This window comes from Passer montanus, unplaced genomic scaffold, assembly GCF_014805655.1.
Source record: "Passer montanus isolate IOZ18808 unplaced genomic scaffold, ASM1480565v1 scaffold18, whole genome shotgun sequence".
In the NCBI taxonomy this organism is placed as follows: Eukaryota; Metazoa; Chordata; class Aves; order Passeriformes; family Passeridae; genus Passer; species Passer montanus.
The window spans coordinates 11,657,829-11,677,045 of record NW_024365381.1 but is presented as its reverse complement, the minus strand read 5'-3'; the positions used below and the strand labels follow the sequence as shown (position 1 = coordinate 11,677,045).

The 19,217-nt window shown below is 41.5% G+C and overlaps 1 protein-coding gene across 4 annotated transcripts in view; it reads right to left on the bottom strand.

Moving 5' to 3' along the window:
- The window catches only part of RPAP1 (RNA polymerase II associated protein 1), a 39,287-nt gene that overhangs the window by 19,509 nt on the left and 561 nt on the right, over positions 1–19,217 (bottom strand). For 3 of the 4 annotated variants that reach the window (XM_039705294.1, XM_039705297.1, XM_039705295.1), the window contains exons 2-12: positions 16,656–16,930; positions 15,629–15,777; positions 15,005–15,097; positions 13,490–13,670; positions 11,238–11,414; positions 8,212–8,418; positions 4,556–4,671; positions 4,038–4,136; positions 3,472–3,573; positions 2,487–2,654; positions 1–186 (exon numbers count right to left, since the gene is read on the bottom strand). In XM_039705294.1, the coding sequence (XP_039561228.1) occupies positions 1–186; positions 2,487–2,654; positions 3,472–3,573; positions 4,038–4,136; positions 4,556–4,671; positions 8,212–8,418; positions 11,238–11,414; positions 13,490–13,670; positions 15,005–15,097; positions 15,629–15,777; positions 16,656–16,845 (1,668 nt within the window). In that variant the 5' untranslated portion in view covers positions 16,846–16,930. Of the gene's footprint in view, positions 187–2,486; positions 2,655–3,471; positions 3,574–4,037; positions 4,137–4,555; positions 4,672–8,211; positions 8,419–11,237; positions 11,415–13,489; positions 13,671–15,004; positions 15,098–15,628; positions 15,778–16,655; positions 16,931–18,065; positions 19,207–19,217 lie in introns of those variants that run through there. The other variant, XM_039705296.1, reaches the window with a different exon arrangement.

Sequence of the window (19,217 nt, the reverse complement as noted above, 5' to 3'; positions counted from 1 at the left end):
CTTTACAACATCATATCGGGCCACATCTGGGTCTGGCTTGTTTTCATCCTTTAATTTTTTATTTTGACATTTCTCTGTTCCATTTAACTCTTCTTCTTCTTCTTCCTCTTCTTCCTCCTCATTGTTAGGGACAAAGGGGAATGTAGCCATCCCTTGGTACCATGAGAAAGTCCAATCTAGGTATTTCTATAAGAAGTGTTAAAGCATATAGAATAAAATTCTCATAAAGAAAGTCAAAAGGACAAAGACAAAAACTTTTCGGGGATGCTTTTGAATATGAAATGCTTCATTGCTTCCTAAATAATCCCAAGAAAATGTGAAGACAATAAAAGCTATTCTAAACATATACAAGTAGAATTCAATGTTTTTTCAGGGAAATTATTTTGGCCTTACACACACATAGACTTGGGAAAATCTTGAAAAAAATTACTGCGATGTGAATTAAATTTACTACACAGCTTGCAGAAATGCAGCTTAATTGGAAAAAAATTGGATTATAAATAAGTAAATAAATAAATAAATAAAACAACTACCAAGGCTCTAGGCATTGAACAGAAATTTTGTATTTATTGACTTCCTATTTTTGGACCTGTGTGGAACTTAGGTCACAAATAACACAGAAAGATCATGCAAAAATTGATATGATAAAGACTGCTTGGTCTATTTGTTCATGTTTGCTTCACTTTTGTTTGAACATCCCTCAGCTTAAGCAATTAGAAAAATTTTTTTTGTTCACAGCTGATGACAGTGTCAGGTAGTCTCAAGTTCTAGGGTAACAGCCCAACTAGGATAATAGTTCCAATTCTTCAGAGAGGAGATTGCTCCCATAACAGACCTACTTCCCATAAAATGTTTTAGAATATGCAAGACAAATCAAATGCTTGCACTGATTAATAACTGCTATAAATTTCTATTTCCTGCACCCACTATCAGAAACAAACACCAAATTAGACAGAAAAGTAGTGGTAGACCTCAACTGCCAAGTACCAAGGAAGCACAATCTATTATCAGACATTAAAAAACCTCAAATGCAATTTGAACTAAAGATGGTGAGTGAATGGTGTGGTCAGAAGAGGCCTGACTTGAAGGGATGAAGCCATGAGTCCATCTGGAATACAGAGTTTGGGACTACAGTCTTCCTTCCACCAAGAGAAGGAAAAGCATTAAGACGAGGTAGCTGGGTCATCAAAGGAAACAAAAAGAAAGTTGCTTCCTTCCCATAGCCATTGAAGGATGAACAAAACCTTCAGACAGCATGATTTTTATGTGTGCTGATCTTCTGTGTTTATAGTGTGGATAAATCCTCTTTGTCTTACAAATCAAGGAGCAGAAGGCCAGGCTTCCAACCCTGTTCTCTTCTCAGAGTCCTTTTGAAATTCAGCAACACAAGACTCTAGGAAGGACTCTTTGGGTTAGAAAATATACTGACACAGCATTCACAGTGCTGCTTCTGGCAGCAAGAGTCAGCAATCCCCACTTACACAAAACATCTCACCATAAGCTTCCATCTGAAAAATCAGAGCACTGCAGACACTTATAAACCAGAGTAACACCAGAGGAGAGAAAAAGTACATTAAGAAGCTGATTCATAGTACTAACTACCTACGATGGGTGGGCAGGATTCATCTAGCAGAACTCCATTGGGCTCATAGGCAGAAAAGTAGCAAGATGTAGAAAAAGCTACCTACTCCTTCATTTCTCTTGCCTCTCCCTAGGGATAGCTCTACAGGCCTGGCAGAAGTTGCAGGGTACTTCTACTCCACCCCTTCTATCACCAGCTCCTTTGCAGTCAAACAGAAAAGCAGCTCTCAAGGAAGGTACTTGGAAGACAGTCTACAGCATGCTCTGCCTGTAACAGATTGCTTCTGTCCAACCACAAGTACATCTTAATCTGGCTGCTCTAGTAGCCCTGAAAATCGTAAAGAAGTCAACAACTCAACACCTTCTAACAGGTGAAAAAGCATCAGTGAGAAAATAAACACACAAACAGGCAAAATTAGGTATGTATCAGTGTGACAAAAACACATGGGAACAGCAGAAAATGGACAATGAAAGAAAAAGAAAATAGCATTATTATGAGGCATAAAGGAAAGCACGAAGAATATTTAATCTGTTAAGAAGCAGAAAAACTATGAAATAAGTAAACAACCTAAGAGAACATATTAAAAAAATAAATTCAACATATACATTAGTAGTGGCCTGATCTAGATTGTAAAAATATAAAAAGAAGAAACTCAGCAGCATGCACTGAATTTAATCATAGGGCAGAGGTAATTCAAACAGTGAGAAAAAAAGACACCTGAATCCCTCAGAATTGGATAACACACTCCTTTGTCTGTCTCAAAGCACAGCAATGACGTTCTACTCACCATTAAGCTACCATGTCCAGTAAACCTTTGTTCAAGCTACTTACAATGTCTTCTCATTCTGATCCCTGTAAACAGCTCAGCATGAAATCAAACCCGGGTTCTGAATGATTATCTTACCTCGTCATCAAGTGATACCAGCAGAGCCCGGAGAGCACCAACAGATGCTGCCATGACATTTTCCACTGCATCATCCAGCGAGAAGCGCAGCAAGAAGAGAAAGCCAGCATCAAGCAGCAGACGCAGAACGCTGCCCTTCAACGAGGAAGCAAACTCTCCAGCCCTGGCCTGCAAACCCAGACAGAGCCAGGGTTAAGGCTGTGTCATCTCAGCTGGATACATCTCTGGGCTGTCACAGCTCAACATTTTACATCTTTGCCTCTTTCCACTGCTACTGTAAAGCTGCTAAACTGTGTGGAGCCTATTCTTCCTATATTTTATCCTCCATTCATTCACACAGAAGAACACAACTGCAGCTCCTTAGTGCAAGAAAGTCTTCTTTATAAAGTCTGCACTCATCCTTTGACTTCACCCTGTTCTGCCCCATCATCCTTCTCAAAACTACCATGTTTCTTCTTCTCTGTTCCAGTGCCATTAGGGGGAATGTTAGCACTTCCCCAAAAGTTAGGTACAAATGTGCACAGAATTCATTTTGCTTTTTCCTCTTGGCACATTGCTCTATGAGTAGGCTTGGCTCTTTCTCGCCTCCTACAGAAAATGCACATCATGAAGCTGGCTCAGACAACAGGAGTGAAAGGGTCAATGCCAAGAATAGGTTTGTCACAGAAATAACATTTAAAAATATCAGTGTGCATCCAAATTAACAAGAGAACTGAAATTGCACCACTGCTGCTGAACAGCACCTGAAACAACCTGTTGGGAGAACAATACTCTGGAACTATCTGGAGAAACCTGCAGCTCAGTGTGCTACATCCCAACACTTAGCTTATCTAACAGGAAGGATCCTCAGTGAAACAGAATGCCCTGTTGGTGACTTTGCTCACCTTCACTGAACAGCAGAAAACAAACAACTAGTACCAGAGAATCTGGGCCCTGATCCACCAGAAACTTGAGTTATGGGGAGAAATTCCTTAAAGTGACTTACCCTTTGAACAATACGACCTAAGACCTGTAGAGCCAGTGTCCTCTGCTGTGTAACTTGGCTTCGAGACAGATGAAAGAGCTCTTGCAGAGAATAACCAGCTCTCTAAATGGCAGGGGAAAACAAAACAAAGAAACCAAAAAACACCCTCAGCTACAGCTGAAAACAGGCCCCTTAAAATAAGATTACCTGTAACATGCTGCATAACAGAAGATAAATTGCAAGCCAATGTTGTTTGCCGCTTTGTGGCAATTGCAGAAGAGATTCTAATCTTAGATGTCACAGGAAAAAAATTGAACTTCTTAAGCAAAGGAAGTATGTGCACCTTTTTCCAATGCCACAGAACTTTAATAGCATTAAAGAGAAAAAGCTTCAACGGTTTTCTGGAAGTAATGCAGTTCATGCATGCAGACACAACTTGTCTTCAGGAGTTTGTTTCTAAAGAAAAATTACTGCACTTTTTAAAGGGTTTCTCACTAAAAAGCTTGATACAAAAGGAATCTACCAAATCAAACACAGGAAACAGAAATGTGTGTACCTTTTCTATTATATTACACCCACCTACCTACCTCTGCCTCTTCTCCATGGTGGTGTAAGCCTAGATGTGTTGGCAAATCAGCATCTGCAGGAATCAATTCTCCCTTTAAACTGAAGCGAGCTTGCATTCCCTACAGCAGAACGGTGAAGAGATAAAACTATTAATTCTATCACTGTCCACTCAATTCATCTCTTAAAATAACACTTTCTACATCACCTGCTGGAAGATGACAATTCAAAAACTCCTCAGGCCTCAAATTCTTTTTAAAAAATATACTCCTATCTTTCCTTTTTTCTTAGTTTTACACCTGTTTCATCCCAGATTACAATGGCTAGACTCTCACTTCCTAGCTCTCCTGAGTGCTACAGACTGAACTGATCCTGTATCATCCCATCCTGTGAAAGAAAATGGGGAATCTTTCAACCTGATGAAATACCACAGACTTCAAAAACGAGCCAGAGGACTCATTTTTGAAGCCTTCAAAACTGTTACTGCTGAGAAGTATGATCCAGACACAAACATGCAAAGTATCAGTTTCTGCTTTCAAACCTTTTTGGTTTTCTTCTGCCGAGGTGAGGGCAAATCTTTCATCCATTCCAGCTTCTCAAACTCTACATTGTCCATGTGAATCCACTCCTTCCTGGGCTTCACAGGCAGATCATCATCTTTGTGTGGGAAGAAATAAATGTCAGTCTTACCTTCCAAGGCAGTGATGAAGGAAATACTATTCCTTCTTTGCCAAGCTACTCGGCTTAAAGACTGTATCAAAAATAAGATTATGTAAAATTAAAAAAAAACATTTTCAAACTGACTGTTGCCTGATGCATAAACATCAAAGGTTTAAAGCTATTTTCATCTTTTATGAGAGCAAGAAGAGGAAGTAAACAGCACTGTAATGAAATTCAGACAATGCTAATTTAGAGAAGTTGAACAGAAGTCAAGACACAAGTAAGGCAAAATTATCAGAACCAGTGCAGAAAAAATACTATCAGCCCTACTTTTGAGAAAGCAAACTAATATCATCAAAGTAAGAGAGTGTTAGGGGAGACATGAGATTGAAAAGTATTAAAGCAGAGTCCCAGCAAATTATCGGACCCAGTAATATTTTAGCCTAGATACACTGAAGGCAGCTCAATTATTTGTGCTTTGGTTGCATCTGTGATGCTGTTCTTCAGTATCTCTCCCTAAAGGCTTGAAGAGATCAGCTTGTGAAGAAAAGATCAAAACAGCTGAAAATTTGCACAGCTTTCCAGAGACAGCTCAGTGGGAAAACTGGACAGTTAAACAAGAATTTCAAGGTGCAAATACTAAAGGAAGAAATTACTAATTTAACTTTATAAAGACCTTTGACTACAAGAATTTGAGAAACAAGACATTTGTGCCTGACATCACAATAGTTGCTCTAGGAAAGAGACACATCAGCATGTGGAAGAATCTCACAAGTGAAGAGACCAGAGAGATATAACCAGGAAAGGTAAGGCTTTGCTACCAGGATACTACCCCAAACCAGAATAAGAAGAGATGAGCTAACAAGTCTTTGCTATCTCAAAAGAAAGCACATGTAAGGACAGTAACAGGCAGTCTAAGGGCATGGAAAGCATTAGCATCACTCCTGCTGGAGCAGCCCAGAACTCATCTGCATTGCAGCTATTAATCCCAGCACTCCAGTCTTCTCTTGCAAGGAACAACGAGTCCCACAGAGATGCTCTTCTTTCCTCAGATATTTTCCTGCTGATAACTGGCCTGAAACCTAACCTTTTACTTTCTTCCAATTAGCAGATAAACTTTCAAGAAGGGCACTCATCCTCTCCAGAATGAAGCTTCACCCTTATGATCAATATGGTATTGAATCAGGCAAGGAACCAAGCACAGTTATCTTGCTCAGCCAGAAAGCTGTTCTACAGGAAGCTTCACCCTTATGATCAATATGGTATTGAATCAGGCAAGGAACCAAGCACAGAGTTATCTTGTTCAGCCAGAAAGCTGTTCTACAGAATTTCAGCCAAAGGCTCAGCATGCATTTTAATTGAATTGAAGGAAAAGCATCTGAAATGTACGAAAGTGGAATGTTTGTGGGTGGTAGATGCAACATGACAGGAAATAAAATCAGCAGAAAAACAAAATATATCGACATTTTTAATTTAACAAAATGTTTTCTCTATTAATCACTAAATTGACAGGATTGAGCTAATCATTTTATGAATAAGATCATGCATGTTACTAGAAGCCCTTAGTACAGTGATCTTGTCAACAAGAAAAGATGGATATATATTTCAAGGCATGAGCAGCTTGTTACTGAGAAATCCCTTTACAGAAGCACAAGCTGGCAGTGTGAATGCAACATTTGCACTGAACTTTCTCAGACTTGGGTTATATTAAAGGCTACCACTCAACGTCTTCACTTTTTGCTTTGCTTCTCGTTTTCTCTCAGTGACAGAATTAACTTCTCCATTTGATAAGGTTACAAGTTGCTGGATAAAGGTTTCATCTTTTTTTTCTAATAAACAGTTGCCTTTTATGTCATTGGAGAGGCAGGTTTGACTTCTGAGCAATCTTATTGCTTTCTGTCATCACTGGAAATTCAGTGTGACCATTGGCTATTCATGATGCATTTACTTCTGAGTATAAACTGATGCTGAAATTCCAACAATAAGTGCTAATGTCAAATTAATTTTTACATCTCCTATTGGCCAAGATGGGCTGCAGGCATAAACTAAGGTACTGAAAAGGCTTCCCTTGTTTTTATAACTGTATTTCAGCTCACCCTTTGTTGTTCCAAATATCCTGGAAAATCTCCTCTTTCTTTCCTTCTATAGGAGGCAAAATACGTCAGCACACAATGTTTTAAACACTGAACTATTCCCAAGAGCATTACTATTATTACCATTACAAGCTGAACATGCTTCTATTGCTCCCAGGAGATGAAAAGATGTCACTTGACCTGGTGCTACTTGTGCACTCAGTTGTTCTGGGACTAAAAAGAGCCAAAAATAGTCCCTTTGATTAAGATGGATTTGTGGAAAAGTAAAACTTGGGGAGAAACTGCAAAAGGACTGTTCAGTGAAGTGTCTTCCTCAAAAGGAGGCTGAGCTTTACTTCTCCTGCACATGTACAAACACACACTGACAGACTCATCCCTCTCAGCAAGAAAATGGTAAATGCTTGTTATCTCTTGCAAACATCAAGCTAAAATCCCAAAGTGATTCAGAGACTTCTTTAATCACTCTGCAGGTTACACTGGAACACAAAGGATGCATTAGAAGAGAGGATCAAGAGATGGAGAAAGGCAAAAATTGACAGGAAATTGCAGGACAAATATGTTAGGAACAAAAGTGTGGGGAAAATGACAACGGGAGCTTAAAAATCACAACAGAGAAAATGAAATTGCTAAAGAAAAAATGCAGTGAGGAAAGCAACAATAAGAGCAGAAACCTAAATGGCAAACTCTTCCTTTCTCTGCCATGGGAATATATGGGGTTGCTCTAGCTATTGAAGATAAAGCAGCTTTCTTCTCATACAGGCACATACTGAGCATTAAAAGGTTCTGTGGTAAGAGGCAATAGCTCTGTAGCAGTCCACAAAAAGCAGGACATTTTACACCTTAATACTTCCCCCTCCATCCAAAGCACAAAGAAAAGAACTCTATCCTGTGAAAATCACTGGGTGCCTTCTGAGATCCAAGACACAGAGTGGGGCCATCAGGAGCAGTGTCACTCTAAGACATACATGCTCTATATGAGCAATTTCCCCAAAGCAAGAGTGATTGCCATCTTTGTGCCATCCTGTGAACAAATTTTTAACCCTTACCTACCCAACACTCTCTTGTCTCCAACCAGTACCATTTAAAAGAAATTATTCAGGCACCAGTTGAATCTCACTACTACACTCTTCTGTTTCCTTGTTCACATGACTGAACAGAAGAGCAATAATGATGCCTAGTTTAACACACATTTTCCCTTCAGAGGCCTTAGAACAAATTTCAAAAAAAAAGACCTCCCAATGAACAGGCCACTTCCACTACATAGTGTACCACCTTTCTAATCTGTGGAGCCCATCTAGAGATGGCTTTTTTGAACCCAAAATATGTATTTTTTAAATATAATTATAAAATTCAGATCTGGATCACTACAAAGTAATTGATGTAAACACCACACAGATCTTATATTTCTGCTCAGAAAATAAACAATATGCACTTTTTTTCTTACCCGTGATTTCTACCTTCATATTTTCTTCCTCCCTTACATGTTCTTCCAGACCTGACTCCTGCACGGAAGGAGATGATCTTATACCATGCTGAGCCACAGGCAGAGATTCCACAAACTCCTCCGGTCTGTTCAGTTCCATTTTTAATTCCTTTTTTTGGCCTTCATTGTTACCACGTTGTGATTTCAAGAAAGCAACTAAACTGGGATCTGCAAGTATTGACAAAGAGACAGACAGAGATGTGACAGAAAGTCTCAAAATACTTCATATGCCTATAGCTCCTGCTATTTATGTTTCAGTCTTTTCTACATGTCTTCTTTCTCTTACCAGCTGTCAATTCTCTCCAAACTGAGGCCCTCCACTGCTTTATGACCTCTTAGACACATAAGGTGGGTGTAACTGTCTGGTGAGGAGACACCAGAGAAAGAACTGACAAATGTCTTTCAGGGTAAAGCAACCACAAAAATTCTGTTTTCCCAGGTTACAAATAAAAATAATTGCTTCTTTTCCCCTCACTGCCACTCAAATGGGACATTTAAACATGACTATTAACTGTGGAGAGAATTCTGGTCTGTGGTCCCAGCCTGTGGACCACTTAGTGGCATGAATCTGAACACCAGAAGAATACACACAACAGACCCCACAAAAAGAATTACCTAATCTTTATTGAATTGCAGTAGAACTGAAAGCCATAGCTCAGATATTCTGTACAAGGTGATCTTTGTTTGTCCTGAACTGACTGCCATTCCAACTATGGTCTGACAACACCCAGAAAAAAGACACAGCCATTATCTTCATGCTTTGAAGAGAAACATTTGGGAGGTAGATTTGTTTTGAAAGACAGATTATGTTCATATGGCTCTAAGATCATAATTTTACTTTCAGATCTGCTACCGATATCCCACATTTCGGATGGAGTGCACTGTCTCTGAACACTCTTCTCTAGAAGATGTGCTGGGATGCTTATGCCAGAGGTGGACAGTGAGAGATTGTGCATTGTGCCTCAGTGAAGTACAGAAATACTCCAGTAAGCAGTGTCAGAGATATATAAAGTAGAAAGTAACACCTATAGTGGTTATTTATTCTTTGGAGGACAAAGGACAAGCAGTTGAGAAATGCTCTGTACCTGAGATAAGTAATCTGAAAAATTACTCCCATGTCTCTGAAGCATCTATCCCACACTCATGATTGCTGCACATTCTCCTCAGTGATGCAGTTTAAACTGTCCTTGTGAAGGACAGGCATTCAGCCCAGTCTCATTAAAGAATTCCTATTTTTTCTGAATGCAGGCAAAAGCTCTCACTTTCTTACACTTCACTGGACACAGCAAGGAAAGACTGTATTCATTATGTCATCATTTCACACAGTGACAAAAAAGACACTGATGTCAATCTGTGCACAGTATATCAGAAATCAAGCCTACTTCTCTCCAGAGTCTCCACCAACAAAACCAGCACAGTACCAACAATAAGACACTGCCCAGCACAGAACCAAGTACTCATTCTCATACTTCATACCACAGAGTATCATCTGCTTCATAACTAAGAAGCTAATTCAGGGACTGGACAACATTTAACATGCACAAATCATTCACACTCCCAAACACGGAGAAAAAGTCTCCTTATTTCACAGCTCTTTGCCTGTCCAGTTCCGAAATCCATCTGTAAGTCAGCAATTTAGTTTAGGAGTGTTTCATCATGTATAATTCTCTACCCACAGATATTCTGGGAATTCCAAAATTACTCCCAGTTTCTTTAAGGCCTCAAAAGACTAAAGTATCTACTATTGTAATCTACAAAGCACATAAAAAACACATTGCTTCAGAAAATCTTGTTCAAAAATAATTACAATATATCCCATCCTTTTTAAACTCGTTAAGTATTCACTTCACTAATATCCCAAAGGACAGAGTGGTGGGGACAAGGAGCAAAAATCACAAATCACTCACGAGAAGCAAGTATGTAATCAGGGTATTTTTCATACACATGCCATTGTTATAAGCAGTGAAGCCAAATAAAATACTTGGGTCTCTGAATGAAGGATGTACCTAAACAATCTGGCTGCAATTATTTTGTGTAGTTCTTTTGCCACCTTTCCAGTTATACCCATGCTGCTTGCAATGAAGTCAAGATAATTAATATGATCTTTAAGCTGAACCCACAAGACTAATGCATCTAAAATGCCACTCATATCTAAATTCGATGCTAGAGGACCTGAAATCATGAGAATTTAAAAAATCCTTGTCTGCCACCTACATCTGTACATCTGCTCTTCCTGAGCATATAAATTCATCAAACCAACGCCAACAAGTGTTGCAGTGGCCCAGATCACATGAAGTCTTATCAAACACCCCACATTCAGTGTTCTCCTCTACCTTGTCATCAGCTGCCAGTGACAGACATTCTCACAGCACCACTGTGGACACGGCTCCAAACCAGAGGCCAGACCCCCGCTAGAATACGCCTGTACCCAACAGCCTGATAATTAAAACACTTTTTCTAAAAGTCAAGGCTAATTTCAAGTTTTTCGGCTCTACAAGTATAGGTTTGAACTGAAATCTCCCACATGCCCATATGTTCTCCCTATCCGGGTACTGACAGTTCTGGCCCAAGTTTTAGGTGTTTTGGAGGGGAAGACCAAGGGTTCTTTCTCACCTCAGCATCACTATGACACTGCTTCTTATCAGCTTCAAAAATTACATTTTAGGACCTTAAACATTTATGTGCAACCATGTATTCAGAGTGCAAGCCAATAAAGTGCACGGAACATCTTAACCCACCACAGAGGGGTGACAAGAAAGACTTAAGCCAAACCAACTCTCACTGAAAAATAAACACTCTTTAATTTCTTCACACTTGGTTCTCTACTTATAAGCTACTGACATGACATGGAAGCAAGATTATCCACACATGGAATGAGCAGGAATTCCAAGTTCCTGTCGTTGACCCGTGAATTTGCTAAGACTTCAGGACACCTACACACTCACTAAGTTGCCTCAGCTCTAGAGCTGACCCTGGGAAGCACATACCCAGCTGAGCCAGAAGCCTTGCCTGCTCCTGCAGGATCTCTTCCTCAGACATGGACCGTAGCTTCTCCAAGTTCTCTTTGTGAATAGCTTGAGCTTCCTGCTCACTCTTTTGGCTTCCAAGACCCTCTCCCGTTATGAGACAAGGACGCTGAGAGGTCAAAAAGTCATCATCTTTATCTATAAGAAGCAGCAGAGAAAGTAGTTAGTGAACTGTGCCTACAGAACCATGAATAAATCTCAACTCTGTCATTAACAGGCTTGTTAGCAGGTATAATTTCTCCTTTTGTTTTTGGTTTTTTTCTTTACCTTGGTAGTAAATTTAGAATAGGAGTAAAGAAGTTTAGTTTAGCTTCAAACAAAACTAAACCATTTGTGGTTTCATCCCCTGTCACAATATACATGTTGACATAATTTCCAGCTTGTTCCTTTGGGAGCTTGAGGAGGATGGCAGGGGAAAGAAATTATGTTTCTTTAATGCAAAGCAACAGCACAAAAAGGTAAACTGCAGCAAAATTCACAACTGATGCATCAGAGCATTTTTCCAACCTAGTGAATATTAGATTCTTTCTCTGCTCAGGAATGCCTGAACCCACATTTGTATGTCAGCTGAACCATGACCTAGTAAATATCTGCTGAGTAAGACAGAAAATTAGATGAGGTAAACAAGCTTCCAGAGTGATAGAGGATCAATTCTCAACAGAGGCATGTTTGCTTCTAACGATATCCTGTACTCACCTTCAAGGGTTAAACATATTAGAAGTTACAGCAAGGGACATTCTTCCTACTCTGAACAAAACTGAATCCCCTTTATCATCTGATCTAAATCCACTTTAAATGTTCAATTCATTTAACCATAGCACCAGGTACCATGCTCCTTTGGGCAGTGTGAGACCCTCCAGCTCTCCTGTGACCCATTATACAAGGAGCTGACTTTGTGACTTTACTGCTTATGTTTTATTCATATGCTCCATATATTGACTTGGACCATCCCTATGCCCCTAAACCAGCCAGCCCTGAAAGCATCAAATCCCTGTTCAAACAGCAGCAATGACTCTCAACATAACACCAGCAAGATTTGATGTTATTGCCACAGTTGTTTTGCATACTGAGCAGAAAGAGCGAAGACAAGGTGACCTGGCAAAAGCTCCAGTAAACCTCCCACCACCAGCAAATAAACTAAGAATTACAACAAACAAATATGTTGTTACTACAATAAAGTAAGCTCTCTTGCTTCTAGTGATCTTGCCACCACAGTCTGGCTGAAGAGGCCAAGCCATTTTGTAATCTTTCTGTCATGCTACTACATTTTAGAAGCATTCATGTTCAAGAGGATGCCAGCGTTAAGGCTGCTCTATTTCCCTTTCAGCTTTCTCAGACAGAATTACACATGTCCAATTATAATAGGACATACAGTAAGCACAGTATAGTGACCTGGATGGTGGATTTGTGCACACACAGCACAGCACACCAGGCAGCTCTCTTATCAATTCTCTAACAGGGGGCAGGGCTGACACAAACCTTAGCCAAATGATGATAATCTTCAAATGACATCTCGCCTCTCTTTCAGCGTGAAAAAGAGCATATCAGGGTAAAACCCAGACACAGGGCGCTCCTCAGCAAACTGGACTGCCCAGACAACACAAATTAAAAAAAAGCCTGGAGATGCTGGTAGCAGTTGAACTGACTTCATCTTTCCTTGTCACGTTGCTGTCAGACAAGTAACTGCTGGAGGTGGCAGTGACTCATCAGCACTGCTTCACAGCCTTCCTTATGGAGCAAAGGCACAGTCTCATGGCATCAGATCTGGTGACGGAAAACTGAGCTTTCAAACATTTCAGTAGGAGTGAGAACCCACATCACAGTGGTCTCAAACGCTTTCAACACAGAACCACCCTCTTCCAAAAATTGTGGAAATTGGTGATAAAACAAGAAAATCTTTACATATAACAAACAGAAAGGAAAAGGAGGACAAGAAGCTTGAAAAATAAATCTATTTCCCTGTGTGAAGCAAAAAGGAAACCAGTGAGAAAGCGAACCCAATTTTTAGAATGCATCTCAGACTTTTCTCCTTAGAATTTTTAGTCTGCATCTCAGACCATTTCAAATAATTGCCACAATGCAGACATTCTAACTGACCTTCAGATTCCTAAACTGAGGACAACAATGCCACCCTAATTTAAAAATATGGTGCGCTGACGCTATGGTTCCTAAGGCTATGTAAATACGGTCAGCTGGATGAGCAGAACCCTTACCACCCCTGCTGCTGGGGAGAGGCGCCTCTCCCGCCGATCCCACAGGATCCAAGGCATCCGGAGCAGCTGATCGTACTTCCAGGCACTCGGCAGCAGAGGGAGCCGTCGCTGCCTTTTCAGCAGCTTTTTTTGCTGCCATCTTCTGTGCAAAGATGCTTCTCCTTCCAGACCCCAGCTGCACCTGCAAACGGGAAAGCCACATATTCAGGTTTCTCTCCAGAGTCTCCCTGCACACCTGCCACTAACAAATTTATAGATCTGATCCTAAAGACGCCCTCAGATCAGACTGTGGGACATGATACAGGGAGGCTGCTGGCAGTCACCTGTCCCTTTTCTGTGCACATGTGACTCTTTTTTAACACACAATTTACTGCTATGACAGAAAGACAAAGACATGGATGATTTGGCACCTAGAGAAGGAAGATGATTAATTATAAGTGAATTCAAGCACGGAAATTACACCTAAAATGTCACTAAACACAATAGTTACAGCTTTCCTGCTGTTTGGAAGCTCTGCATAGCTGAATATCTTGGATTTCTGAGTATAAATGCGTCTGTACTTCACTGTGCTCACCACATGCTTGGAACAGGCTTCTTATAAGGTGATTAGTGAGCAGCAGGGTGAAGAGATTTACACAGTAAGAAGTGAGCAAGTAGTGCTAAAATAATCCTGGCTAAATTACTGTGTTGCTTGCCTAGGTAATGGAAGGGCATGGCTCTGAACAGCCTTACACAGGGGATGCACAGGAAATCCAAAGGAGACTAAGCAAAAAATCTCTTGCATGTCCCCAGTCCAGAGAGGAAGCTTAAAAGGCAGTCTGAACATTCGGTAGCTGCTTTGAACGCTTCTGCATCAGATAAACAAAACTGGTAGTTTAAAAAGTATTACTCTCACCTTTTAAAAAAAGCTGTCCTTCAAAATAAGCCACCTCCTCAAAGCAACCACAGCTGTCAATCACATATCAACTCCCAGCATCTGACTCCCACTCAGCTAGCAGTCCTTGCTACTACAGCAACAACTGATAATAGCAAACACAGCTTCCAGTTTTACAGCCTCAGAAAATAATTAAGTCCAAATCAAAAAAGCTGCTAAAGATAACCTGACCAACCATACCCAAATGTTATACCAGGAGAAATCAGGTGCAACTTCAATAAGAACCTGGTGGACAAATTAACAGAAATTGCTCCTCGGAGAAAAACAAGCAGAACAGCATCAATTCTATTACACCACAAACACAGATTTGATCCACCTTAGTGAAGTTAGCGAAGAAGGCTAAGCCAAGAAGATTCCAGTGTTACTCAACTGCAGGGTATGGAGTAGCTACTTGATGGCAGCTTGGTAGAAGTTTCTCCTTCACTCAGGCGGCAATGCCACAGATATGTTGAGCTAGCTCATAACCTCCAGCATATAAAATTGATTATTTTGAGCCCTACCAAGCCCCTCTAAGCATTAGGTTTTAATGGGAGAAAGTTTAATTGTTAATGAAGGTAGCATAAAACATCTCCTAATCTTACCTCACTTTTTATCTCAGAGCGGTGAAATGTCCTTGGGAATGGTTCTCCCGTGGGCACTGGCATGGTCACTGCTACTGCACTTGTGTCTCGCTCCTGAAGAAAAAATTCAAACCCTGTAAAACCATTGCAATAGCCAGACACGTTTGTATCATTAACTGAGAGCAGGCTCAAAATCTCTCAACTCTGCAGCTCACATTGTCATCAGGCTCAGATACCTTGTGCTTATTTAGAGACAAAGTGAAGCTATTTTCCAAAAGACTGGGCTACCAAACTCTACGCATCACTCAAAGAATCAGATAAAAGAAAAGCCAGGCCAGTGCAAAGCAAGGAGAGCATCCCCAGTAGAGTCTAGAAACTCACCCAAATCCACACTAGAGCACATGCCTGCATGCAATCAGTGTGGCCTGCAGGCAGTCAGGGCTGGAAGGCAGATCTGAAACTATATTTAACTGAGAGCAAAAATACACCCAAAGAGCTTTTTTCTTTCAAGGTGCTCCAGGACACTGGTGTACAGTGCTGCTTCATTACATTGTAGAAATAAAAAGCAGCCACAGAGCCCTTCATCCCTGCTTAGCTCAGAGCATTCAAATAAACACTAGGTCATCACACAAGAGACAGACATACAATAATTTTGCTGAAGACTGCTGTAATGTGTCGATCGTGACTGTCCAATCTTTCCTCTGGATCTTCATCCTCAAAGTGGACATTAGCACTTTTGATCTTGGACTTTTTTGGAGGAGCTGGAGTTAGAGCTGGGAGAGTATCAGGAAAGTCTAAGGAGGGGAAGCAATAATAAGAAAAAAAAAGCAGTCAAATTAGCATATAACCACTGTGCAATAGATACCAAACCAAGGCCTCTTAACAGCACCTTTTATTCTTCTGATGAGAAATAAAGACAAGGAAGCAATAAGACAATTAAGAGTCCCCTGTCTCCAACCTGAAGTGTGTAGTGGAGAGAAACATGCTTGAAGATTCTATTTATCTATTGGCACAAGGTCTTTCCAAAGAGCTCCATAAGCAGGAAAGGGTACTGAGATCTCACTGCAAGTATTAAGGGAAAAAGCAAGGCTGTACAGAAACAAATATTGTCCTTGCAGGTTGTGTTGAGACATAAAAGAGCACATTTCCATGCAAACTGTTACATGTGAAGGATTTGTATGATCATGAACAAACTCCTTTCCACCTGCTATAAGCAGATCATATTTCCTCTACCTGGAAAAAAGTACTGCAATATTTATACTGCTGCTTTTAAAAAAGCACCTTGTGCTTCTGAGATCAAACACATCACAAAAGTGTTACAGCTACCATTGATAGAGAAAATAAAAGCAAGCCAGATCTGCTGGTTGAAAATTGGAGCTGCTAGGAGAGGTAAATCGCAAAGACACTGTGTCTGGATAGCTGGCAAAATAAGCAGTGAGAGTGCAAACAGTACAAATTACAGAAAACACCTCTTGCTGGCAAGATACCACAGCTGATAAATGTGGAGGAAGGCACCAAAGGTGGTTCTACTGGATGCTAGTAACTTTGGACAAGCCAATTTCCAAGACTAAGGAATAAATAATACTGCAAGAAGGGCACAAGTGCAAGGGAAAAGCAACAATGGGTTGAGAGACAGAGAATCTTAGTAATTCAAAGAAACAAACAAATTTACCATCCAGCATGACTACATCTTTGCTGTCCTGTAGCGGGGGTCTCTCATCATCTGTGCTCCCTTCCTTCCCTTTCCTCTTGTCTGCTTTCTTCACAATCTTCACTGCAGGTGAAGCTCTGGCTGCCAGGAACTGGTTCTGAAAGCGCAGCAGGTCTGCCTCGGACTCCCCGGGCTTTGGTCTCGACAGCATCCTGCCTTCTGGCTCTCGCAGCCCAGCCACGTGCTTTGCACGTAGGGCTCGAACACATGGAAAACGGGTAACAGAACCGGATTTCCTGGAGACAGGATGGGGACAGCACAGGAAAGCTACTCATTTTTGTCCCACTGTTAGGCTTCTGTACATACCACAGAGCCCCTGCTTCAGGATCCCCCGAACACAAACACTTAAATGGGAGTCCCACACGAACAAAACCCTGTTCTGCACAGCTGAACAAAAGACTGACCACTTGACAAGTCTGCACAAGGTCTGACAGCCAGCTAGGAGCAGAACGGCATCCAGCCAGCAAAAAGACAGACAAAAAGTGCATCACTGCCAGAATGCCAACAACACGGCCTGGGATTTGCAAAGTCAGAGTAACATCTTGTCCATGACAACAGATTTGAGTTGCTCAATTATCAAAGCCAACCAAGAATCTCAGAGGCACAGTGTCACATAAACTCCCCCACCAGCATACCATCTCTCCCAGATCCCAGCACTAACATCCCTGGCAGGATGCAGGAGACTGTCCACACAGAGCTGGACAATGCACTCCCTGACTCTGTTTGCTCTCCTCACTCAGATCTCCCAAGTGGAAAATGTCTTTCTTCCTCACATGGACCTCCTGTTCTCATTCTCTTTCATTGGCCACTTATTGGCAGAAGCTCTGCTATTTCCAAGCATCTTCATTCACTGCCCAGGCCAATTTGGGGCTCAAAAACAACAGTGAGATTTATACAGACTTTTTTACACTGTGCATATGACAATTCCCCAGGAAGGCAACTACTCCACCTCCCATCTACCAGATAGGAAAACACTGGTGACTCTTGCTCCCCACCTGATTCCCAGAGCCTGGAACCAGCAATCCGCTTCTCTCGGGCAGCAAAAACACTGTTTGCAAATACATTTCATTGTACTCCTAGCATAAGCACACACCTACTTGCTGTTTATTTATGGAGCTTGCTGCCACAACAGGGCTCCCACAGCCAGACTTCACTTGCTTGGACCCTCTTTGACATCCATAAGGAGCAGAACACGCAGCCCAAGCCAAGTGTTCCCTGCCCTGTCATCGCAGCCTTCAAAGCCCAAAAGAGGAGGGTGCCTGCTTCAACAGGCACAAAACACACATTGGAAGCAAACACTGCTGCTAAGCTTTCTGCAAGATGCCTCCTCCACACAGAACTCTACATAAACTTGTCCAAGCCTCTGCCTACCAAAACTTAATCAGGAAATACAGCGTGTCTTCAAACTGCCTTTGTTTCTCGGGAAAACTGTCAGCACAAGAAGACAACCAAGCAGCCACTGGTAATGAGGCTGGATGTTCTTCCAGGAGCCCTTCCCTCAGCCTTTGCTTCCATACATGTGGGACCTGCAGACAAAAGGAATGCAGGGAAAACTCTTTGCTTTCTTCTCAGGGCACCTTACATCCCCAACACTCCCACGGCTGTCAGGAGTCCTCACTCCTACCCACCAGAGCTCAGAGACACAGAACAACTAACAAACTCCTGAGGACCAGCACTAACCCCAGCATCCTGCAGCCTGGTCACCTCCAGCCTTGCAACTCACCAGAGCTCACCATCTGTTTGCCCAGAGGGACCTGCAGCCAGCCAGCAAAAGCAACACACTGACATACTGTCCTGGGAACACAGGCAAGGGATCACAAATGCTGTCCAAGGTCTGTGAGCACCTCTGAACTCCACTACACAGTGATTGCTGTGTGGACACACTATCATCTTACTTGATAAAATCCAGCACTGGTAGGCTTTTTAATTTGTTCTGGTAACATCTATGAACCAGACACAGTCAAAAGATGTATATGTTGAAGTGAAAAAAATACTCTCTGGCTGTTACTGTCATCTGTGAACTCTGGGGAAGGCCTTTTTACCAATTCTCAAGTCCACAGCTTTGCATTATTTTGATAAAGTTATCAGATTTGGGAGAAAGAAGAATAAAAGGTCCTCCTATCACAATTAGTGCCTCAAATTAACCACTATCTTCAGACCTTGTTGGCTGTGGTAAGAATTTAAAAGGAGAAGCAGAGATTCAAATCTCAGTCTCTTCTGGGCAGCCCAGCAGCCAGCAGAAAAGCACAATTTCCCCACTTGAGATCAGCAGGCAATGAAAGCCTCACTCAGGATTATTGGCTCCTTTACAAAACGGTGATGTGCATTCTCAGCTCTGTCACAAAAAAAACTTTCTGCACACAATGCTGTAATGGGAAACAGCCTTCTTGACACTTTTACTTGCTACAGAGAAGGCAGACACTGGAAGGACACTCCTCACAGATTAAAAAGCCCAGCCACAAGAGTCAACAGCTGCAAGAAACTCTCCTCAAAGAGGCTCCACACCTCACGCTGGTCACACAG